Source organism: Polypterus senegalus, chromosome 13 (genome assembly GCF_016835505.1).
Source record: "Polypterus senegalus isolate Bchr_013 chromosome 13, ASM1683550v1, whole genome shotgun sequence".
Lineage (NCBI taxonomy): Eukaryota > Metazoa > Chordata > Cladistia > Polypteriformes > Polypteridae > Polypterus > Polypterus senegalus.
The window spans coordinates 80,950,813-80,978,079 of NC_053166.1; the positions used below are offsets into that span (position 1 = coordinate 80,950,813).

Consider the following 27,267-nt stretch of genomic DNA (forward strand, 5'->3'; position numbering starts at 1 on the left):
TAAAACAAATCTAACCTATTTGGGTATCATATTCATGAAGCTGTTAACTTTTAAATAAAGATACTCAAAAGTCAGCATTCACTCACGTCTTGGATATTGTTTCCATATCAACACATACTGTTGGCACTTTGCTGCTACAGTGCTGGTGGAACTTATAGCCACATGTTTGACATCTGAAGCCGTGGAAAAGGAATTTGTGGCAGAAATCGCAGTATGCCAACTTGAAAAATGTTTTACGCACCTGTCAAAAAAATATAGCATCACCTAAACAATATAACAAAGAGCACTAATTTGCAAGAATATAAGGACAAAATCTATAGTATGTAAATTCAGCAAAAATCATACTATAGATGGAAAACATTTTTTACTTTAGAAAAATAATCAAGCATTTGTGTTCATTTGAATTGGAGTAGTACTGGTTATTTGTAAATAATGTAATCACCTCTTTACCAAAATTCAAAAGTGAGTAATAGAGTGCTGTTTTCCAACTTTAAACCTTTCAACTTTAACATAAAGAAACATAAAGTAATTTTATATTATGGGATAAACTTTATGATCTGAAATGGGACAAAGGCTATTGACAAGTGCACATTATTTTAATACCACCACTTAAAATCTAGCAACACTCTAACACTGGGAATCAAAAACCATTCAGATGACCTGCGCTTTGGTCTTTGAATGCTCGTTTCATGTAAAATACAACAAGAAATGAAAAACTTTCACATGTAAAGATTGTTGCGACTTCTGCAAACAGAATTGAACGAGCATCGATTCTTTAAGGCAAAGTTCAATTTAACACAATGTAGAGAAAAGAAAAACAAGATTGCACTTTTACTTGTCCACTCAGTGAATTAAATGAGTTACAGGATAATATTAGATATGCAATCTCTCTCTCTATTATATAATATATATATATCCCCTGGGAATACCCCTGAAACATAGTCTACCTTCACGTTGCTCCTTACCCTTCTTACTTGCGCTATAACGCATAAAAAAGACCTCGTGCCGTACTCCGCTTACTTAAAAGCCTTGTGCAGAGCCTGTCAGTTTTGGAATTGATTGTTTGCTTTTATCTCTCTCTCTCTGACATTCTCTGTTCCTAGCGGAACTGTCATCTCTGACTTGTGATGGAGCACGTTTAAGCTTTTGAAAAAGAAACAAATGCTTGTTTGCAGTGTTTGAATAAAATTCCTGTTTTCTACAACCTCCTGTGTCTCTGTGTAAATCTGTGACCCAAGCGTGACTATATATATATATATATATATATATATATATATATATATATATATATATATATATATATATATATATATATATACTAGCAGAATACCAAGGCAGCGGAGAAGTAGTGTTTTAAAGAAGGTACGAAAAAGAAAAGGAAAAATTTTAAAAATAACGTAACATGATTGTTAATGTAATTGTTTTGTCATTGATATGAGTGTTGTTCTCATATCTATCTATCTATATATATATCACTATCTATCTATCTATATCTATATCTATATATATATATATACATATATATACAGTATATAGCAAAACACCCGCGCTTGGCAGCAGAGAAGTAGTGTGTTAAAGAAGGAAAGAGAAAGAAAAGGAAACATTTTGAAAATACCGTAACATGATTGTCAATGTAATTGTTTTGTCACTGTTATGAGTGTCGCTGTGATATATATATATAGCAAAATACCAGCTTGCAGTATGTCATGTGTTAAAGAAGTTATGAAAAGAAAAGGAAACATTTTAAAAATAATGTAACATGATTGTCAAAGTAATTGTTTTGTGTATTTGGTGGCAGCGTCAGAAAGTTGTTTTCGGTAGCTGCATCAGAAAATGTACCACGACGTCTGACACGCCTCCTTTTTACTGTTTTCTCACAGCTTGGATTACTGCTGTCATATATATATATATATACATACACACACACATACATACATATATATATAATATACATATATATACACATACATATCTTCATATCTACATATCTATATACATATCTTCACACACAAATTATATATATGTATGTATGTGTGCGTGTGTGTATATATATATATATATATATATATATATATATATATATATATATATATATATAATCTAGATAGGGGTGTGTGTATATATATATATATATATATATATATATATATATATATACACATACATATACTTGTGTGTATGTTTGTATGTGTCTATATGTGTGTGTATAGCTTTGGTCACTGAGTGCAAGGGAAAAATAATGAAATATAGTCTATAAGTTATTAAACAGTAAAACATTAACGTTTTAAGAAGTACAGGTACATTGAGCACTACTGGAGTGGTTTCAGGTAAACTACATTTTAAAGACTGTGTAACAAAACAGGTAAGTAACTAACAGCAGCTAAAATGTATATGGATCATCTCTCGGTAGTAGATCCCTTTTGAAAGGCTACACGACGGCTGTGGTATAGAAATTACATTTTCTATGTGAGCGTTCAAATTTGTGCCTCTGGTAATGTGCCTTACCGGCAATTAAAGAAAATTATTTTGTGTCCTCTGCGTGTTAAAGAGAAAGGCTTTGGTTTGGGATAAAAGGAAAAAGGTGTAAAGAAAGGAAAGTTGCCTTTTTCTTTTATATAGTATAGAGAGATGTGTTCGCTGACGTTATGATCGCCTTTTGGGGACAGTCGCGTGGGTCTTGTGTAGACTGGTGAGACGTCCCGCCATTAATCGGCTGTGATGGCACTGTGAGTCCTCCACTCGTATGCGTGTGTTCATAATCCGAGCTGAGGACCTCATAATCGATATCGTGCAAAAGAAAGTGTGAATCGCCTTAATATTATTTTGCCGTGGTGTAGAAAAGGGGTCCCGTGTTTGCACTTGTCTGGGCTATAGCTCAGGGGAGGATGAAAAAATTAAAAGTGCTCACTTTGACTTAAGGCAGAAGCGCAGTCAGCGTCTCAAAGGCGGCACAGCTATGCAGCGCTGGCTGCTCGACTTTTGCTGGGCAGGAGACCCCTTTTGTACACACGTTCATGATATCAAAAGTCTCAGCGCTCTTTGGAGGTAATTCATATATTATATATATAGCAAAATACCCGCCTACGCAGCGAGAAGTAGTGTGTTAAAGAAGTAATGAAAAGAAAAGGAAACATTTTAATAATAGCGTAACATGATTGACATTGTCATGAGTGTTGCTATCATATATATTCCTGCCTAAATAAGTCACCCTCGCTTCGCTCTTACTTTTTTACCGTTCATTTAATCATGGCTAGTGGCGGAAAAATTATAAAATGGAAGGAGGATGGCTTTACCAAAACAATTATTGATGGCGAATCGATTATTCATAAAGCTTGAATTGGTGATCTGTTTTTCTGTGTTAACCTCATATGTTTTCATACTTCTTCTCAAACTAAGGTGGTGCGAGGGTAAAATGAATCGGGATGCGCTGATCAATGTAATCGGTGTACCAGGAAATCATGCATTGACAAAAGCTCCCTTTGCTTGTAATGCAAAGTGTGATTAAATGCATTATTTTTCAGCGTTATGGAGCACATGCATGAAGCTTCTCAGCTGTGCTTGTGCTAAGAAAAGGAAAGATTTTAAAAATAGCGTAACACGATTGTCAATGTGACCTTTTGTAAGTAGTGCCTGGAGGATTCAGTGTGTTGAAACTCTAGAGACAGCGTGTGTATTAACTTGTGGATTTTTCTGTGAGTATTTGGTGGCAGTGTGACGAAGTTGCTTCGGAAGACGGCGTTAGCCGCGGAGCTCAGCTCAGAGCGAAATGAGGTGGGAGGGGAGATGATGATGTGACTCCCCCACCCGCCTTAACTGTCAATCCTCCACAAACACAGTCTCGGAATTTGCATAAGCACACCCCTTCACCTACAATTTTAACTTAGTTACAAAGTGATCAAAACTCTCGTTTATATCCTGCATCCTATCATTAAACTTGTATCCCGCATTACCTGTGGGCATGTGAAACGCCAGCGGTAGCCTGTCTATGAACTTAATTTAAAGTTTAGGTTTACACCTTGCTTTCTTTCGAGGTAGCAGCACTCATGAATATGGTAGTATATGCCACTCGCCGCTTCTTATTGTTTCGCTGCCTTCTCAATTATATAATGCATGTTTTCTTAAGCGCTTTTGGAGGTCTTCCTGGTTTTCTACGCACTGCGTTGACAGTCAGTTCACGTGATTACGTGGGAGGCGTGATGATGTCACACGAAACTCCCCACGTCTTTGCAGCTCAACTCCATTACAGTTAATGGAGAAAAATACCTTCCAGTTATGACCATTAGGTAGAATTTCGAAATGAAACCTGTCCAACTTTTGTAAGTAAGCTGTAAGGAATGAGCCTGCCAAATTTCAGCCTTCTACCTACACGGGAAGTTGGAGAATTAGTGATGAGTGAGTGAGTGAGTGAGTGAGTGAGGGCTTTGCCTTTTATTAGTATATATATATATATATATATATATATATATATATATATATATATATATATATATATATATATATATGCAAAAACATTGAAGTATGGAAACTACTGGATGTTATCAAGGAACATTATATTCTAAGTGGACAGCAAATCTGCTGTACATATAATATCTGTTTTACTGTATACATATACTGTAGTCATTTTTTAATTAGGTATCCAAACACTAAATGATAAATCTTCCTCATAAATTCTGCAAGAAGACATACATTAACTTCATATGAAACTCAGCTTCATCAATCATGAATTTAACTGTGTACAATGTTTTATTAAGAACTTTTTCATTTAAACTAAATAAATAAATATATGTGCAGCATATCTTTTTTCAGGACTGTAGTACACTAGCACAAGTCCCATGAGGCTTACCAAGGAATACAGAAATATGCAACATGATTCATAAACACCAATTTACTTTAATTTATTTATTTTTTTATCTTTCACCACTTTAAATGAAGTTTACATCAATTTATCATTTTGCATGCAAAAATGACAAGTTCCATCCTTGTTCATTTCTTTCTGTATTCATTACAAAAGTTGCACATTTAACAGCAATAGTACTGCTCCTGCTGATGTAATTAATTCTTTATAATACAATCATGAAGAAATCTGATAATAGCTTTTTCTTGAATACATTAACAGCAAATATTACAGTATAAAATATATTTATAAGACTATATGCATATCACAGTTGAAAACCGGACAAATTCTAATGCTTTTTTTATAAATAAGTCCAGATGATATGCACCTTTTCTAATAAAACAGTGTCTCTAGACTGTAGTGTCTAGTCCAAGAATGGTTATAAGAATAACTATTAGTAATAGTACTTACAAAATTGTGCATGGTCAAAGGAACATCATCTAACACTTCAACCAAAAGTTCTTCTCCCACCAGAGGAGTAACATCAGTCTTCCAGTCTGTCAACTTCTTTCGTCTGTTATACAAAAAAAAGACTAATTTATTAAAAAGCCAGCTCAATTGCATGGGTCAGAATTTAAGTGCTCAATAAATTAAAATAAATTAGAAATGTCGAAACAAGTCTGACCAGGACCTATGCAGTTTAAGCAGTCTACAATCATTTCTACTTCCAAGAGAGTTTAATTCTGTGCTTATCAATCAAACACTCTATAATACTAGTGCTCAATGACCCCATTGATTTTTAATCCTTCGTCGCAAAGTGTGCTACCATAGTGCGTCACTTTATTTTATTACAAAAAACGTTAAAACTATCATTTACTATATAATGCAAGGTGCTATAACTTTTCAGTGCTCATTTGCATAAACAGTGGTGCTATTCCTTTATGTATAGTTATACTTCCAGCTGTGCTTCAGCGAATGTATTTAGTACATCAAAAGCACGCCTCACAAAAGAACATGCTGACATGCGAAACTTCCTAGCAAAAAACTTGGAAGTTACAAGGATATCATAGTTTACTCACAGAAAAATGCAATGTGCACCGTTTACATTTATGCAAAGCCTTTAAGTGTGTTAGTGGTCTGTCCATGTGTTATTTTTGTTTATAAAATATCACATTAATGTTCTTTTGACTTGAATGATTATTTAATGTTCATTTTAATATTTATATACACTTGTTACAAAAAATTGCAATACATATTCAATTAGCATTTAATTAAATTTGTAACATTTCATTGTGCTACCTCAATAATAGTATTTGTTTTCATCAATAAAAAAAAAAATGTTAAAAGTTGTTTACTTTATTGTATACAGAAACCTAGCTACAGGGGATGCACAAATCAATGTGTTTCTTCGTGCCGGTCCCAAGCCTGAATAAATGGAGAGGGTTACGTTAGGAAGGGGAACCAGTGTAATATTTTGCCAGATCAATATGCAGATAACAATACAGATTTCCATACTGCATCAGTCGAGGCCCAGGTTAACAAAAGCCACCACCAGTACTGTTAGCCAACAGGGTGCTAGTGGAATTTGGGCTACTGTAGGCCAAAGAACGAGAAGAAGAAGGGGGAGATGTGTTCGGAGGCAGAAGGAGAGGAGGAAGATAGAGAGTGGAAATGAGGGTAGGAACTTTGAATGTTGGCAGTATGACTGGTAAGGGGAGAGCCTTAGCTGACGTTATGGGGAGAAGGAAGGTTAATATTTTGTACATGCAAGAGACTAAATGGAAGGGGAGTTAGGTCAGGGGGATCAGAGGTGGATTCAAATTATTCTAACATGGTGTGGATCGGAGGAGAAATGGGGTAGGGGTTATTCTGAAGGAGCAGCATGTCAAAAGTGTTTTGGAGGTAAAAAACGGAGCGTCAGACACAGTGATGATTATCTATCCATTCATCCATTATCCAACCCGATATATCCTAACTACAGGGTCACGGGGGTCAGCTGGAGCCAATCCCAGCCAACACAGGGCGCAAGGCAGGAAACAAACCCCAGGCAGGGCGCCAGCCCACTACAGGGCGCATACACACACCAAGCATACACTAGGGACAATTTAGAATCGCCAATGCACCTAACCTGCATATAAAGTGGAAAATTTAAGGTGTGATGATGAATGTGGTTAGTGCATATGGTCCGCAAGTTGGGTATGCGCTGGATGAGAAAGATGATTTCTAGAGTGACTTGGATGAAGTGATGGACAGTGTACCCAAGGGACAAAGAGTGGTGACTGGAGTAAATTTCAATGGACATGTTGGTGAAGGGAACAGAGGGGATGAGGAGGTGATGGATACGTATGGTATCAAGGAGTTGAATGAGGAAGGAACAGATGATAGCGGATTTAGAGAGAAGGATGGACATGGCTGTGGTGAATATGTATTTTAAGAAGAGGGAGGAACATACGGTGACATACAAGAGTGAAGGAAGATGCACAAAGGCAGGTTAAATCCTATGCAGGAGGATCAATCTGAAGGAGACTGAAGACTGCAAAGTGGTGGCAGGGGAAAGCATAGTTAGGCAGTATAGGATGGTGGTCTAAGAGATGAAGTTGGAGATCAATAAGAGGAGAGTGATGCCAAGGATCAAGTGCTGGAAGTTGAAAAAGGAAGACTGCAAGGTTGAGCTCAGGGAGGAGGTAAGACAGGGACTGGGTGGCATTGAAAAGTTGCCAGATAGCTGGGTAACTACAGCAGAAGTAGTAAGAGTGACAGCATGAAGACTGCTTGGGGTGACATCTGGACAGAGAAAGGAGGAAAAGGAAACCTGCTGGTAGAATGGGGAAGTACAGGAGAGTATACAGAGGAAGGTTTTGGCGAAGAAGAAGTGGGATAGTCAAGAGAGACACAAAAAGTAGACAAGACTACAAGGAGGTAAGGCATAAGGTGAAGAGAGAGGTGGCGAAGGCTAAAGAAAAGGCGTATGATGAGCTGTATAAGAGGTTGGATACTAAGGAGGCAGAAAAGGACCTCTACCGATTGGTGAGACAGAGGGACTGAGCTGAGAGAGATGTGCAGCAGGTTAGGGTGATAAAGGACAAAGATGGACACATACTCACAAGAGAGGAGAGTGTGATAAGCAGATGGAAAGAGTACTTTGAGAGGCTGATAAATGAAGAGAACGCAAGATAGAGAGAAGGTTAAATTATGTGGTGATAGTGAATCAGGGAGTGCAACGGATTAGCAAGGAGGAAGTGAGCTATGAAGAATGGAAAGGCCACTGGTCCAGATGACATACCTGTGGAAGCATGGGGGTGTTTAGGAGAGATGGCAGTGGAGTTTTTAAACCAGATTGTTTACTGGAATCTTGGAAAGTGAGAGGATGTCTGAGGAGTGGAGAAGTGTACTGGTACCGATTTTTAAGAATAAGGGGGATGTGCAGAGCTGGAAGTAACTACATGGGGATAAAACAGATGAGCCACAGCATGAAATTATGGGAAAAAGCAGTGAAAGCTAGGTTAAGAAAGGAGGTAAGCAGCAGTATGGTCTCCTACAAGGAAGGAGCACCATAGATTTGATGTTTGCTCTGAGGGTGTTGATGGAGAAGTAAAGAGAAAGCCAGAAGAAGTTGCATTGCATCTTTTTGGACTTGGAGAAAGCATATGACGGGGTGCCTCAAAAGGAGTTTTGGTATTGTATGAGGAAGTCAGAAGTGGCAGAGAACTATGTAAGAGTTGTATAGGATATGTACGAGGGAAGTGTGACAGTGGTGAGGTCTGCGGTAGGAGTGATGGATGCATTCAACGTGGAAATGGGATTATATCAGGGATCAGCTCTGAGCCCTTTATTTGCAATGGTGATGGACAGGTTGACAGACGAGATTAGAGAGGAGTTCCCGTAGACTATAATGTTTGCAGACATTGTAATCTGTAGCAAGAGTAGGGATCAGGTTGAGGAGACCCAAGAGAGGTAGAGATGTGCTCTGGAGAGGAGAGACATGAAGGTCAGTAGGAACAAGACAGAATACATGTGTGTAAATGAGAGGGAGGTCAGTGGAATGGTGAGGATGCAGGGAGTAGAGATGGCAAAGGTGGATGAGTTGAAATACAGAGTAATGGGGATTGTGGAAGAGAGGTGAAAAACAGAGAGTGCAGGTAGGGTGGAACGGATGGAGAAGAGTGTCGGGAATAATTTGTGGTAGACGGTTATCAGCAAGAGTGAAAGGGAGGGTCCACAGGACGGTAGTGAAACCAGCTATATTATATGGGTTGGAGCTAGTGGTACTGACCAAAAAACAGGAGACAGTGCTGGAGGTGACAGTGTTAAAGATGTTCAGATTTTCATTGGGTGTGACGAGGATGGGTAGGATTATAAAGGAGTATATAGCGGTCATAACCACTATGATTCACCACGTTTATAGTGATGGGTTATACGGATTGAACGTGAACTCCAAACTCCCTTTGGACCCCTTCCTGCATTTTTGCACTCTTTTTAACAAATGTATCCGTATCTGTTTCCATGGTACCCTCCTGGAAATAGCAGCAACAGACCCATACCTCACAAAGGTCCTCCCTATTAACATCCATCTAATCTGCCTATATTGAGCCTTATATATTATGACATGTGTGCTGCAGAGGAGACAGGGTTACATTGGTTACAATGTAATAGAGAGACAAAAGATAACCCAGCAAATAAAATTATGTGGCAGTGCTACAAGTATATTAGAGGGTAAGCTCAGGTTGGACAGTTCAAAGACAAAGTCAGAGAGGCAAGATTGCATTGGTTTGGACATGTGTAGAGGAGAGATGCTGGGTATATTGGGTAAATTATGCTAAGGACTGAGCTGCCAGGCAAGAGGAAAAGAGGAAGGCCTAAGAGAAGGTTTATGGATGTGGTGAGAGAAGACATGCAGATGATGGGTGTAACAGAACAAGATGCAGAGGACAGGAAGATATGGAAAAAGATGATCCACTGTGGCAACCTCTAACGGAAGCAGCTAAAAGAAGATGACGACTTTATTGTATACACAACTTTATGCTTACCCTTTACAGAAGTTTGCAAACAACTGGAATAACAAAAATGGCTTGCTGTGCAGATAATAGCCCTTCGGAACAAAGTATAAAGCTGCTGTAAAAAGTGTGGGTGAGGCCACCATGGGGTGCTAACCCTGTGGTCTGTGTGCGCATCCCGATGCCCCAGAGCAGTAATGGGGACACCATGCTATAAATATAACACTGTCCTTCTGTGGTTATTAAAAGATTCCCGAGTATCTTCCAAAAATAGTAGGGTTTATCACAATGTCCTGGATAAATGGACTATAACGGCCTTGTCCATTCTGGCCCCCTAATCATCCACTGTCTCTAATTATGTGTGTCGCTCTCTCAACCCTTTACCACTACACTGCTAATGTTTGGTGAGCATACTGGTAAAATAATAGCTGTCATTGCATCATCCAGGTGGGTGCTACACATTGGTGGTGGTTAAAGTGGTTCCTCTCTCTCTTTGTAAAGTGCTTTGAGTAGTGAGAAAAGCGCTAATGAATGTAATTAATTATTATTATTAAAACTATACCAAAGTCAGAAGTGCCAAAATAAATTGTTACAGAAATGTTTAGGCATCTACATATAATTTGTTTTTACAATACTTGTGCGATGAGTCTTACAGTTAATTTACATGCATACATATGATCATTCGTTTAAACTTGTATTCAAGCTAAAGCAGAAAATAAAATGATCTAAAAAATCAACCTTGCTCAAATGTATTTCCTCTTAATTAGTTTCAAATTTAAAAAAAAGGCTGTTTGGATGACTTCATGCATTTTGCTTTCAAATTACATATGCAAAATTATTCAGTAAAAATTCAAATGGAGCAAAACATCCATATGCCACCTGGAATTATTTGTACAAAATTAGTTTTCAGATGAATTAATTAAATAATTAATAGTACAGCTCTCATTCATTACATTTGAGGATCTTTATCAAAAAAGATATTAATTGGGTTTCTGTACAAATCATTTTAAAAAGGCTGCTAAATATAAGCAGAACATTTAGTATTTAACAACTTACAGTCATTTAAAAAGAAAATTTTTAAAAATGACTATTCCTAGCAGACTTTGTTTTTTTTTTAACAACTCACTGGCAATAACTAGAAGATATTGTTTATGGATTATTTTCTACTTTGAATGAATTCATAACCCAGAAATGGGTCACATGATTCTCGTTCACTTGATTATGCAACTAAATCAAACCCAACAATGAGCCACATGATTCTTGCTCACTTATAATTCTTAAACTCAATCAAACCAGTGTCTTTCATTTAGTTTGTAAACTTCTGTCTAAATCCAAGAAAACACTGCATTAAATCATTTTGCAAAAGTTTCATTAAAACCATAAGATTTGTTTAGCACAGGTGAGATCAAATGCAACTAAATATAATGGCAAAGTTGCCTCATTTTTTTTTTAATTATGCAATTCTCACTATGTTGGGTGCTGCTAAAGACAATACAGTATGAATTATCATCCGAAGTGGATGGTGATTTGTATCCTTCAGTAGGTAATAGGTTATCATCACAGAAACTCCTTTAGGTGCATCACCATTTCATTTTTGTACATTTTTTTAAATGGGTTGCCCCAAATTTTGTTGTGGCATCTGCCTCTATATCATTGTGATATTTCCAAAGGGAAATCTTTTTTAAAACCTACAGTAATATCGCATTCTTTTTTTTTTTTTTTTAGTATCAACCTGAAACACCTTTAAAAATGTCTTAAATAGCTGAAATCTCCAATCCAGCAAAAGTGTTGCTCCACTTTGAAGCGTCTTCCGATAAAGAGGTAGACAGAAAAAAAATAACAGCTATTCTGGAGGACATTATATTCATGGTTGACCACTTCATAACTAAGAGGCACTTCATGCAGCAGAATTTGCTTTGTGTTGTCCATCATGACACTGAATAGGTTAAGTAGAAGCAAAGAAAGTTCAAAAAGAGTATTGGATGTCAGTGACTTGTTTGTGAGGGCCCACTAAAAGATATGAAATGTTGAGAAACCAGGTGGTATTTCTAGCCTTATGAATTTAGAAGACTGCAGCAGAACAATCAATGTCCACAGTATACGGGCAAGGGAAAAATGCCGAATTCAAAAGACATTGTCTTTTTGAAACAGTTATGTCCAATCTTATGTTTCAAATTATATAATTTTACCATAGAATTTCTGATATATCTGATATTGAACTTTCTTAGTTGTGTTGATTATCACTTTGTTGTTTTAGGGGCTTGGAAAATTCCAAACTCATATTTCCAAGAACATTAAATACATTCATTCCCTGATTTTAGTGCAAAATTAGCTCAAGGCTTGAAGCAGGTTTTTTTTTTTTTTTAACACCTTGACTATCTCATGCCTCAGGAAATATGATAAAACACCTGTAAGCAAGCCACTCTAAGACACTTATTTCTGAACTACTGGCACATTTTGCTTATACAGATTAACAGTATTATTCTTGTCTGATGAATCTCTGTAGATATATTGTCAAACCACCTAATCACCCAACTTTACCAAAACTCTACTTACTCCCTACGCAAGGTTTTTCTAATTTAAATATCGGCAACACTTGCAGTAAGCTATTTTCTCCCTTTACTTAAAAATGCATTATATGTGATTTTGCCACTGGTTTAACATGCTCCTTGGGAAAGGCATTTCCAAACTGAGAGACATGACTCATTCCCAGCTATCAAAACCCCATCTACTTACCAAGAAACCCAGTCAGACTTTTTAAATTTTATTCTGAATTATTTTCCCTAATTGGAGTATAACTATGTTAGACTCCCCCATTCTATGACTAAACATAGGATAATTCTGGACTCTAAGAGTGGTAGTAGATCCCTAGACCCAAATGGCCATCCCTCCAGAACCTCACATTGCTTTTGGAAACAGTTATCTACCTCACATTACAAGAGCCCAAATGTTGTTATTTCTTCTACTAAAATGAGACAGTTAATCTGCCCATGACTATTCACATTTTACAATTAGATAAGCAGCCCATGGATTACTGTCCAATCTTCTCAATGAACACAGATTCTGGTGAAGTTACTTATACAGCATCTGGAAGAAGTCATCTAGAAATTAATAGATGCCAACCAGATTAGTTTTAGTCATTACTACCATGATGCAGAGAATATCTGTGGTCTGTTACATACAGTCCCTGACAAAAGTCTTATCGCTTCTCTATTTTGTAGAAACTCCTGATATTAACCTGACTTTTAATTAATCAACTGGTGTTAGAAATAGCTCATATGAAAAGCTAAAGCCCTCCCAAATGATGTTTAATGCACTGAAATAAATCTTTTTTCAGTGAAACTAATTTATCATTTAATCAAGACAGAAAGGTCAAATTTGGGCAAGACAAAAGTTTTGTCGCCTATACAGAAAATTAACAACTTTACTGCAAATCCAAAAATATGTCAGCAAATTAAGTAGTGGTGCTGTGAGATCCAAATTTAATATCTTGTATGACTTCCATGAGCTTGAAGGACAGCATTCATGTGGTCTGGTAAGGATTCATACAATTTATTGATGAAGTCATCAGGAATAGCAAAGAAAACAGTCTTGCATGCCTCCCAGAGTTCATCAATATTCTTTGGTTTCGTCTTCCATGCTTCCTCTTTCATCCTACCCCACGTATGCTCAATGATGTTCATGTCTGGCGACTGGGCTGACCAATCCTGGAGCATCTTGATCTTCTTCGCTTTAAGGAACTTTGATGTGGAGATGGAAGTATGCGATGGAGCACCATCCTGCTGCAGAATTTGGCCTTTTTTATGGTTGGGAATACAAGAGGTAGCTAAGATTTCTTGGTATTTTAGAATATTGATGTTGCCTTCCACCCTGCAGATCCCTCGCATACCCCCATACTGGATGTTACCCCAGACCATGATTTTGCCTCCACCAAACTTCACTGTTTTCTGGGTAAATCTTGGATCCATGCGGGTTCCAGTAGGTCTCCTGCAATATTTGCGGTGACTGTGGTGTAATTCAACAGAAGATCCATCTGAAAAATCCACCTTCTGCCGCTTTTCCAGCGTCCATCCTTTTAGCAGGCTGTGGGCCTTGGCAAATGCCACACGGTTTTTCCAATTGTCTTTTGTTTAGTGCTGGCTTATGGACACTGATGCCATGGAGGCAATTTCGAGACAGAATCCGAAAAACTGTTCTGGTTGACACAGGGACTTCAGGTGACCAGGTCTCGTGGAGCTCTGCTGCAGTGGAAAATGGGCTGGCCTTGGATTTACGAGCCAACAAACGGTCCTCTCGAGCAGTTGTCTTGCAGAGTCTTCCTGACCTGGGCTTGTCAAAAACGTCTCCAGTCTCTTAAAACTTTTTTTTATCCTCTGAACTTGACTCTGAGACACATTGAAGGTGTTTGCCACATCAGCAGTGGATTTGGTCTTCAGCCTCTTGATAATCAACACTTTAGTCTCAGGGTGAATCTTAGGCATGTTTGCAGAGGTCTAGTTGCAGTTGATGTGAAGGTCTAGTGTACTGGGGTTCTTTTTATACACACCTGAGACCTAATTGATCCATTATTAGTCACAGGTGAAGCTCATATAACAAGGTGACAACACTTATGTCTTGCCAAAAATTGACTCAATGGGCTTTACCAAGCTGTGAATATTAGAATACTTTTTGTTAGTTTCGTTTTGCACTGAAACATTATTACAAAAGCTGATGGGATGGAAATGACCCATTTCTTGCAACAAAATCTTAATTAGAAATATATTTTAGCGGCACTTCAGGTCAATTTGTACACAAGCGACAAGACTTTTGTCAGGGACTGTATTACTAAGGAAGCCTCAGCTGTTGCCTATTTGTTAATGTCTTGCTTGACACAAAAGAAAGCATTTGGAAATGTCTACTCTGATGAACTTTGCAGATAATTAATATGTTAAAGACCCTTTACCCCCCTGCATTCAGCAAGTAATATTTACCAATTTGAACAGTTCCCATCCATTTGATATTTACAGGTCCCTATATTTTGTTATTGTTTAAATTTCACTTAAGCCTCTTGCTAACACAGTTTGCAAACTGGAACCGATTACCCCTATACTATATTGTATTCGTAGAATAAAATTTTGTCAAGGTTAATGAAAATATGTTGCATTTTTTGTAACAAACAGTCTGGTCTACCCCAGATCCTTAACTTATTTAGTTTATATGAAGCCCTGTTAGATGATAAAGTCAAATGGTTCACATCTGTCCTAGCTCTATTTAACCCACATTTGTTAGAAATTCCATCTTCCTCCATTCATCCTGGTGGAAAGTTCACTTAGATATCTTAGTACTATATATTAAAGCAAGCTATCCGTTACCATCCTGAAAACATGAAGGATTTGGGATGCTTGGAGATTTTTTTTTTTTTGTTGACTCCAGTCATTAAGCCCATGTTCCTGGTTCCCCATCATTTATTCTTTTATACCCAACTAAAGTAAGTCTTCAATGCACATGGAGTTTATTTGTTCACTTTTGTGACTAACAAAACATAAGAATAAGAAGATTACAAACATAACCAGTACTCCTCATTGCACATTATTTATGTTAAGACAATTTAGGAACCATGTTGTCCATAAAGTGTAACTTACTATTGTAGCATGTGTTGAATTTCAGATTTCTAAAACTTTAAGCTATGCAAAAGTCTATAACAAAGAAATATTAACAATAATAAAAAAAACAAAATGTTCCTGCAACCACAACATTTGAAACAGGCATTACAAACATTGAAATTACTTAATAAAAAAAAAACATTTAAGCATCTGGGGAAGGCCACCAAACACAGTCCTTCATTGTAATCTGGTACCCACTCCAACCCCTTTTATTTTAACTACTCATTCCTTATCAGCAAGTCAATTATCTATCTTCTAAAAAAAGCAGATTTTCATATTATGTTTTAATGGAAAAAAAAATGTTATTTGAGTAGGTGGAGGTTTACTGTAAGCTTTCCCGGGTTTGGGTAGTGTAACTATATTGACTTCTAACGTAAGCTCTAGAGATTCTACTATTTTATTGAAAAGTCTGCACAAATATGATGTTACTTGCATATGACAAGTCTTATAGGATTCATTAACAAAGCCATTCAGGTCTGGTGCTTCTGAGATTTTAAGGTGTTTATTGCTCCAATGATTTCAGAACCAGTGAAAATATCGTTTAATAAATCCAACTACAACTTAAAATACCTCACGAAGGTTAATGTTATCTAAAAATCCAAAACTATCTTCATATGTAGCCTGTGCATTTCTGTTAAATTCTGCAGTATCTAATAAATTCACTTGTTATTTCTAAAGAGTTCTGTATTTTTATCCCATCTCTAAATATATTAAAATACATTCTTAATAAGCAACTTAACAAGCTTTGCCAGAAGGTTTTCAGGTTTATTCTTATTAGTATAAAAGTGTATTTTTTGTTATCTAACTGCATTAAGCTGTTTTGTAGAGCAAACCTCTGCTTTAGTAATTTAATCTTCAACAACATAATGATTGTGAGAAAATAACTGCAAAAAGGATGTAATCCTGACATATTTGGGAAGTAAACCATGGAACAATACCATTATGAAGACATCATGACTCCACTCCTCAGTCTGTCTTACAGAATCAATTCCTCAATAAAATCAGCTAATGAAATTAGAGAAGACTTTGCTCTATTTCTTTAGATGCGTTTCTTTTTGGCTGTTCTTACTATAGAGTGTAAATAACCAACATTGGAAGAAAACATGATAATCTGGCTATACACTTTTATTTTCTATTTGACCACTGCCAATAACTGTGTGTCAGCCTAAGTTTTAAGAAGAGCTGTCAAATTAGATGTAGGACTTACCTGCCAAAGCTTGTTCAGGTTTTTAAAACTCAAACATACAGTATAACTAAACTGCCACAATAATGGAATGATTTTTGCACCATCTTCCCTTTCATAAGAAATAAAAAGAAAAATCGGTTTCATATTTTTAATAGGTAGATTTAATAATAATAATAAAAAAAAAAAAGTCTGATGACTCTACAAGATCTCTGAAGTTGTCTTGGGGTATCCAGCATCCTGTAATTCCTCCAAGTTGCGAGGTTTAGCCACTACACATTATCCTGCTGAAAGGTGCCATTTTTTTTGGAGAAAACCTGCACCATTAAGGGGTGTGCCTAGTTCGAAATGATATTTAGGTAGGTGGTACATGTCTAATTAACGTCCACATGAATGTCCAGACTCAAGAGTTTCCCAGAGAAAAATTGCCCAAATCATTACACTCTGTCCACTAGCTTGTCTGCCTCAAACAATGCCACTCGGTACCATCTCGTCCCCAAGCATGTACTCAGCTGTCCCCATTATGCAACGGAAAATGAAGATTAATAGTATTACCTGGAATTTCTCATGTTTTGGGACTACTTGATCAACTGTATGTAGATATGATATACAGTATATTGTTGTCTGTAAATCATGGAGTCTAAGATAGAAAAACCTTTCAAAAACTGTCCCTGCACATCCAAAGTATGGAAATATTTTGGGTTTTACACAAAAGATGAGCACCAAACTTGTCTTATGGAGCTTAAATATTGTTGAGGAACCACAGACTTGAACGTCCATTGGATGATGCAATGACAACATAACGAGTGTAAGTAATGAATGTGTAATTGTTGTATCTGTATTAACTATTTTAAGCTGGATACCATGTCCCTTATGAGAGACAGAGACAGAGAGAGAGAGAGAGAGAGAGAGAGATCATTTTTGCAAAAATTTTTTAGCTCTTAATGGAAATAACTGATACAGGATTTCTCAAACATAAAATACCATCTTACTACCATCATAAAGTTTCAGGTTATTACCCAACAAACCTATAAATATAAATGATAAAAATAAATGTAATGAACAGGTAATACAGTTTATTAAAAAGCAGAAAAATTGACACTGCAAAAATTATTTACACGCAAATATAATTATGGTTCAAGAATAAAGCAGTCATATGAAATGCATCAAAATTAATTCAGTGTATGAATACCCAGTAGTCAAACTGCATACTTTGCACAGTTAAACGTAGTTGAATAACTTTACTGCAGCAGTAGCTATTTCTGGTGATGCTCGAACAAATGTGGGAGAGGTAAAACCTAAGATATTAGGACCTGCATCTCCATCAGCATCAGCTACTATTACGAGCAATCTATCCATTATGATTAGAAAAATGAAACTGCCACAAGCTAAAGTGAATCAAATCACCTGCAGAAATGCAACGTTTACCATTGAGAACAAGATTACAGCTGAAAGCAAAGGTTTTACATTCCTGATAAACAAGTGTGAATCCCAATACAAATTTTTAGCCAGATCTATATTCAATAAGAATGGAATACCAAAAGTGAATCAGTCCACAGTTGGCAGGTTCAAGGATTAGATAAGATTAGATAAACTTTATTAATCCCAAGGAGAGATTTCAATGCATACAGCAATAGAAACATACAATCATAGATACAGACTCACAGGACAAATAATACAGCCAATGAACTGATAAATAAATGAAATAAATAGATGTATATTGTGCAGAATCCTCACAAAGCTATTTCTGATTACTACTTAATTATGCCTCATTTGATTCTGCAATTACCAAATATCACAGATTAAAACAAGTATAGTGTGAAATGTAGATTGTAATTCTACATCAAAATTTTAAGATATTTTAACAAACCTAAGCATTATTGTGGAATTAATTTAGATCAGCTAACATCAGCTTATAATGTGATTTTGAAAGATTTTGCAGGCTTCAGACTGTCTTGCCTGCAGCTGGACTCAATTAGGCTGGCCAGCTATAGGAATTGTCCTGGTTGCTTCAATCTTCTTCCATTTAAGAATTATGAGGGAAACTGTGCTCTCAGGAACATTTGATTTTACAGAAATTTTTTATAGCCTTCCCCAGATCAGTGCCTCAACACAATTCTATCTCTAAGCTGTCCAGCCAATTCCATTGACCTCAAGGCTTGGTTTTTGCACTGACACACATTGTCAAGTGTGGGACATTATGCAGAGAGGTGTGTGTGCGCCTTTCCTAATCATGTGCAATCAACTGAATTGACCAAGGGTAAACCCTAAACAAGGTTACCAAATATCTTATCAATACAATAGGATGGGATTTTAAATGTCATAGCAACAGTCTGAAAACTTATGTTAATGTGATATTTCAGTTTTTCCATTTTTAATACGTTTTCAAAAATTTTAAAACCCTATTTTTGTTTGGTCATTCTGAGATACTGAGTGTTGCTTGAATCGGGGAAAAATGAATACAATGATTACAGCACAAAGCTGTAACATTTAAATATTAAAAAAATGAAGTGGTCTAAGTGCTTTCTGAATCATCTACATATACATATACATATATTATTCTATGATTTCTCCAAAACGTGTCAACAATGACAGCATGGCCATACATAGACAAACAACATTGGCCACATAATAAAAACAGTAAACACTTATGATTTCATTCAAGCATATCTAATATGAATATTACTTACAGTGAAAAAAATGAAAAAAACATTGGGTTAATAAAACAAATACTCCGCAATCAAAACAGAAAATACATTCTGTATGTCACAGCCAATGTAAATGCTTAGTGTAAGCCTTTGTAAATCTGAGAGAATTAAATCCTTCTTTATAACTGCTGACGTAAGGATTATATCTTTTGAAAGGATAGTATGAATAGTCATATAATATAATGAATTGACTCATGGTGCTGGATATGGAATAAATCAATAGTTTATTTACCATGTCTTAAATAACATTTTTATAAACATTTTTGAAATGAGCTTCAATATTAATAATACATTCTTTTAAATGAGCTTGCAAATTGTTCCATGTATAGGGGTTTTCATGAACCAATTCAATAAAAGGAGTACAAACTTGAGTCTCATAGGTAACTTATTCCTAAAAAATATAAGTGATTTGTATTTTATACTTGTGATACGATACATTTTGATGAAGGATTTGTAAACAGTCCAGTCAGCAATGTTTATTATTGCCAACCGATGTTGATTTTGGAAATTAAGGGGAAGTGCACTTAGGACCGAAGCCGGAAAGCACTTCTTTATGCCAAGAGTTGTGGGAATATGGAACAAATTACTGATACAGGCAATTGAAGCAGAGACTTTGACAGCTTTTAAGAAGTATATCAATATTGAGATAGCAATTTAACGGACTGAATGATCTCCATGCATTTGTCAGATTTCTTTTGAATGCTGAAGGCCATGCTCTAAAGCATATCGTCCTCTTTGATTTTTTTCATACAGTTCTCAATGATCTAACAAAAACATCCTTCACACTACTGGTAGACTGAAATGTATCAAAACACTTTAAAATAGAATTACAAGGTAGAACACTTACTTGCCTATGCATGTTAAACTTAATACAAAATCTTGTTTGTACCTCCGTTACCAATTTAGATTTAACATACAGTATTGCCATAATGGAGAACACAAGAGGAGGTACTGACCAATTGCTTATGGTTACCGAAACTGAATTTAGCAGTCAATATCACTGCAACAATATATACAATATTGTAGTGCTGTCACATAAACAGATAACAGCCAAGGCAGAGACGGAAAATCTGACTAAATATATCAGCATCTGCCGGGCCATGAGAAGAGGTTCTGTAGCTCTGCAAGACCTGTCTGTTCTGTTAGATGAAAGTTGGCAGTTCACTCCTGAATTGTGAATTTGGCATTCCATTATTTCTAGCAGACTTGGGTGAGCTCATGAAGAGCTTATTTTTCTTTACAATGGCGCAGACTGTTTGTAGAATATTTTACAGTTAAGACTTTCACTGTTTGGGGTCGGCCTCCAATTCTACACTTCATCTTACCTGCTGCCAACAGTTGGACTGGAACTTTGGACTTGCACGTGAACTTCGGAAAGGGAACTGGGGTAGTGATATTTCCAGTGTGTATATATACACTCACCTAAAGGATTATTACGAACACCATACTAATATGGTGTTTGACCCCCTTTCGCCTTCAGAACTGCCTTAATTCTACGTGGCATTGATTCAACAAGGTGCTGAAAGCATTCTTTAGAAATGTTGGCCCATATTGATAGGATAGCATCTTGCAGTTGATGGAGGTTTGTGGGATACACATCCAGGGAACGGAGCTCCCGTTCCACCACATCCCAAAGATGCTCTATTGGGTTGAGATCTGGTGACTGTGGGGGCCATTTTAGTTAAGTGAACTCATTGTCTTGTTCAAGAAACCAATTTGAAATGATTCGAGCTTTGTGACATGGTGCATTATCCTGCTGGAAGTAGCCATCAGAGGATGGGTACATGGTGGTCATGAAGGGATGGACATGGTCAGAAACAATGCTCAGGTAGCCCGTGGCATTTAAACAATGCCCAATTGGCACTAAGGGGCCTAAAGTGTGCCAAGAAAACATCCCCCACACCATTACACCACCACCACCAGCCTGCACAGTGGTAACAAGGCATGATGGATCCATGTTCTCATTCTGTTTACGCCAAATTCTGACTCTACCATTTGAATGTCTCAACAGAAATCGAGACTCATCAGACCAGGCAACATTTTTCCAGTCTTCAACTGTCCAATTTTGGTGAGCTCGTGCAAATTGTAGCCTCTTTTTCCTATTTGTAGTGGAGATGAGTGGTACCCGGTGGGGTCTTATGCTGTTGTAGCCCATCCGCCTCAAGGTTGTGCGTGTTGTGGCTTCACAAATGCTTTGCTGCATACCTCGGTTGTAACAAGTGGTAATTTCAGTCAAAGTTGCTCTTCTATCAGCTTGAATCAGTCGGCCCATTCTCCTCTGACCTCTAGCATCAACAAGGCATTTTCGCCCACAGGACTGCCGCATACTGGATGTTTTTCCCTTTTCACACCATTCTTTGTAAACCCTAGAAATGGTTGTGCGTGAAAATCCCAGTAACTGAGCAGATTGTGAAATACTGCAACAAGCAACAACCATGCCACGCTCAAAATTGCTTAAATCACCTTTCTTTCCCATTCTGACATTCAGTTTGGAGTTCAGGAGATTGTCTTGACCAGGACCACACCCCTAAATGTATTGAAGCAACTGCCATGTGATTGGTTGATTAGATAATTGGATTAATGAGAAATTGAACAGGTGTTCCTAATAATCCTTTAGGTGAGTGTATATATATTTTAAATCTGCACGTATTAGAGTTATTTTGGGGGGGGGTTTAGATGAAAGGGATTTTTCTTTTGTATAATACATTTTTAATTGCTTATGAATATTGTCCTCTAGCTATTTTTTTCTCTAATACTATATATTTTAAGTCATCTGTTTGAAGTGCACATTTCCAAAAGAGGGTAAGGTGGTGTGCGGTAGTGTGTGATATTGGCCTATACTTTTCATCAGCTGCCTTAAAGTAGGAAAGGTGAGCAGTAACGATCGTCCCGTTTCAGTGTTGCATGGAACATTTGTTACACTATCAACAGTGCCACAAAAAAAATCTTATCCTTGTGTCACACCTGTTATGTTCATTTCAACCTAGACAGATTGATAAACTAGTGCATTGCCCTTTCACTTCATAAGCTTGTCTGCATCATTCCCTCCTCCTTTTTATCCCATTCTTATATGTGTCTTTGCTCACTATGTCATCTCAATTTGAAGGTTTCCCAGGTTGTGAGAGGGGTAGGGGTGTAGTGGTATCATAGGAAATTTATCATTAATATTTTGATACTGTAGAAATATTGACAAGTACTGTCCTCTGAAAATTGTTAGATATGTAATCACCACACAAAAAGTGATTTTACCAAAAGTTATATTAAGTAAATTTGTAAATAAAACATTTTATCTGACACCCGAGTGTGCTGCAAAATAACTTCACTGAGATACTAAATTATTCAACTTAGCAGCATTATTGCTATATTATAATAAGTATATAGGCATCCAGTAGATAATAAAGATACTACATAGGTCATAGGTACAGAATACAGCAAAATTTTTACTTTCATCTGCATTTTAATCATAATGGCATTTTTAATAAAATATAGACTACGCTTGTATATTCTTTATTAAAAAATAAATAAATAAAAAAATTTAGAAGTGCAACGAACCCTTCAAGCAGTCTGAAAACAGCACAGCATTCCTGGTTCAGTCCTCGAACCTTCAGTGCCTTGTTCAAGCTGTCATGGACAGTCTGACCAGGCCGCACATTGACCTGAAAATAAATTGGACAAAAAGGAAAAAAAAAATTAAAAACAGGCAATACTTACAAAAATCGAGGTAAGATATTCTACCCACTCAAAAATGGCAAAAAAAAATTTTTTAATCTGCCTGTAAATGCAAGAATACAAAGTCAAATTCAATATTCTACTTCAAGAGCAAAAAGTCCAAAGCCAACCCTGAGTAATTTACCAAAGCATTACAAGGCCAGGTTTTTGAAAGCTGTATGAAATTGTAAACTCTTTACCTAAAGGTAACATAACATTTTCAAAACCATTTAATCGAATTACCTTAATGTGGGAAAAATACTGTTGGAAGTTTTTGAGAAATACAGGGCAATATAGTAAGACTGAATGTGGATATCAGTTATTTATCCATTAAATATAACTGCTTATTCCTATGAGAAAATGAAGCCTAAAGATGGCAGGTATATTGATAAGGCAGAAACCAATCCCGAATACATTTGTTATTGGACTGATTCAACCAAAGACCCACTCTTGTATCAGGTCAATTTACACTTACTAACTTGACTAAGAATGTCTTTGGAATTGGGGAAGAAACTCAACGTAGCAGAAGGTGAACATGAAAAGAGAGAGGATAAATAGAACCAGTGTATTAGCATTGAAATCGCAATGTGTACATGAGCTCAAAATGTTCACTGTTAAATGCTTATATTTGATAACCTACAAATGGACCTACCTATGAGTTAGTTATCTTGTCTTCAGGGCTACAAAGCTAAATACTAACATATTTGTGGGTAACATAATAGAGAAGAGTGGGTGCCTGAAATAAGAATGAAGAAGGAAAAAAAAAAAGAACAAAACGTACCTATTTGTACTGTGACAGTTAACGTGTTAATAAAGCAGATTAATTGCTAGCAATTTATCTAGTCTGACAGTAGATATGCCATTTGTTACAACTTTTAGAATTGCATGTTCATTTTATTTACTTCATTACCTTTAAAGTACATCTAAATTGCACCACTAATGAAGATGCAATTTTTGTATATTATTTAAAGAATAAGTCTGCTATTTTTCAAGTTGAACTTGCTTCTTCACAAACATGGTATATTGTATTTGCCACAAGAATTTGTGTTGTAAAGTGTTTCCTATAAATTCAATAAATTAAATGTTTTGCTTGCAATGTTGCTTTACAATGTTGGCAAGGTTGCATGAAGGAAATACATAACTTAACTTGAGAGCTGTCTTGGCTTGAAAAATGGTGTCATTTCATGATTCCAGTCATTTAAAAAAAAGGCCAGTTGTGCATAATAGCTCAGCACTTAAGTCTTTCTGCACCAAAACATTTTACTCTGGCAGGACGTGGTTTCCTCTCAAAAACTTCTCATGCTACATGATTTACTTCTATATTTATGTAAGAAATCAAATAAGTAAACAGAAAATCCTTACCACTACCAGGAATATGTGATAAAATGATTACTTCTAGATCCCTTTTGATGTCACAAACGTTCACAGAAAAACGGAAGGCATGTTTTTTTGTATCAAAACGTTTGCCACTTCATTTGTACGTTTTTAGGCTTTTATTTTCCGGTGATGCCCCATTGTTTCTTTGTAAAGTGCCAGTTCAGGCAAGATATTTTTCCAAATTTATAGAAAACACTTTCATATGGCAATTACACATATACCAATGTTTTTGACTTGGAAAATACCAAAAGCATCCTTCAATGATATAAGAAATATGTTTCAAATAGCACCAGATGAGTCACATGTTAATGTAAGGGATTAATGGGGTACAAGTCCTGGGGTAGGAGGTCTGAAATATTGGATCACAACATTTTAAGCAAGGCTATCTATCTCATATTCTGCTGCAGCTTAGCACTTAGTTTTGAATACAAAAGGGAACACTGGCTGAAACTGTGATAGATAATCACTGTGAGGTGTTTTTTCTGTCATTCAATGAGCATACATTTTCAATGCGCATTATTTGAAATCACTGAACAACTTGCCCAAAAATGTGCCCTAACTTTACATCCTTAAGACTATTGCTTTTAGACAATATTGCTGCATAAACACAGTAAGCAACAAAAGGTATGGAAGAGGGTCTCAAACACTAAAACTTTCACAATAGAGGGGATACACTTAGTACTTTGTCCTCTCCAGATCAAAGTGGAGTAATATGTTAAAAAAAAAAATCATTAATCTTCAGATTGTTAACTTGTTTTAACCAATGTCAGACGCATGTTTCTTTATGTAGCAAAACTAAAATAAAGTGAGTCTGTTAAAAGATTAGTACTTGCAGGGAAATACAAATTGACAGTGCAGGAAAAGCAGCTTTTCTTTGGCTCAAATGGCCACATTTACTTATCTGGCTGATGCCTTTATCCAAGGTGATTTATAACATTCATGATTCAACTGGTTACATTTCTTTTTGGTTTTACAATTGGAGAACAGGAAGGTCAAGTGACTTGCTCATGGTCACACAGTGACTGTAGAGGAATTTGAACTTGCATCCTCAGTGTCTGAAGTCCAAAGCCTTAACCACTACAAAACACAACCCATGATGGCTATGTATGTACTTGGGACGTTCCATTAAATTAAAGAGTTTGGTTGCTTTCTTAGCAGCTCAATTTGTGTTGATTTGCAAACACTTCAACCACGTAATAGCATGGTCATAGTCACTAACTGGTAACAAACTGTCACCATGCAAATAAAGTTGCACTTGAATTCCCATGAGCCAGTTTAACACACTTTATTTATAATGACTTTACTTGATGCACTGCTTAAGAGAATTTTTTTTCCATGTTAGTTCTTTTTCTATTTTAAGTTTATAATGTGGCTAGGAAAACTTTACCTTCCTACCTCTTCTCTACTGGAGTCTCTTGACAGTTTTTACAATGGGGGTGAAACATACATACAGTAGACTTCTGATGGCTATATTTATTACTTGTCTTAACTGCCTAAATACATTACCATATATTAACTGGTTTCTATTCTCCAAGGCTTTCACAAGCCACGTGCTGAGATTATGGTTGCTTACATTTTATTTACAGTTTATTAATATCCCACTGTGGAGATCTGTTATGTAGACAATAATCTACAATATAATAATAATCTACCTAATAATTATGTGAATTTCCCCTTGGGATTAATAAAGTATCCATCTATCTATTAAGTGATTATAAGCATAGTGAAAATTCTGAATTGGCCATGATGCATCTCCTTGTACATGAATTAAATAGAGGATCTGCATCTTACGTGACTCTTTCAAGTGCAGTCAACCACACTTAATGAAAAATGCTGTCCATCACTTATAAAACTGTCCAAAATGACAAAAAAAATCTTCAACCAGGGAAAAAAGCAAATTTCAAAGAAACTGAAAGAAACCAAAAACACATCACCAACACAAATATTAAAAAGAACAATAACTGTCAAATACTCAAGACACTGGCCTAGTTCTGGTTCCTGGAAACAGTAAAAAGGAAATATCATCCTCTTTAATAAAACCCCTGAGTGCATCCAGGTGTCTGTGTCTTCTGGTGAAGTGTGCATGCATGGGGCCGCACGTGTTCAATTTCTCCCTGTGCAGAGAGTGAGAGAGAGAGACACACACACACAGGCGCGAGAGACACACACACACACACACACACACACACACACACACACACACACACACACACACACACACACACACAGGCGAGAGAGACACACACACACACACACACACACACACACAGGAGAGACACACACACACACACACACACACACACACACACACACACACACACACACACACACACACACACACAGAGACACACACACACACACACACTGGCCAGACACACACACACACACACACACACACACACACACACACACACACTGCTTGAGAGAACACACACACACACTGGAGACACACAGACACACACACACACACACTGGCCTTGAGAGAGACACACACACACACTGGGCTGAGAGACACACACACACACACTGGCTGAGAGAGACACACACACACACTGGCCTGAGAGAGAGACACACACACACACAGGCGCGAGAGAGACACACACACACACAGGCACACGTGAGAGAGAGAGAGACACACACACAGGGCTGAGAGAGAGAGAGACACACACACACACAGAGGTGTGCAAGAGACACACACAGGCACGCGTCTGCACTGTTGCAATGTTACTTGTCTTGGTTGTTTATTAAATTACGGATTTTCCAAATGTTCATTTTTTTCCCTGTGCTTAAAACTCATTTAAAAAAAAAAAAGTGTTTTTAG

The 27,267-nt window shown here is 36.7% G+C and overlaps 1 protein-coding gene across 3 annotated transcripts in view; it reads right to left on the reverse strand.

Moving 5' to 3' along the window:
• araf (A-Raf proto-oncogene, serine/threonine kinase) overlaps nt 1-27,267 on the reverse strand; it is a 107,081-nt gene that overhangs the window by 37,395 nt on the left and 42,419 nt on the right. For all 3 annotated transcript variants that reach the window (XM_039775656.1, XM_039775658.1, XM_039775657.1), the window contains 3 exons: nt 22,914-23,017; nt 5,306-5,408; nt 87-241 (listed from right to left, as the gene is read on the reverse strand). In XM_039775656.1, the coding sequence (XP_039631590.1) occupies nt 87-241; nt 5,306-5,408; nt 22,914-23,017 (362 nt within the window). The remainder of the gene's footprint in view (nt 1-86; nt 242-5,305; nt 5,409-22,913; nt 23,018-27,267) is intronic.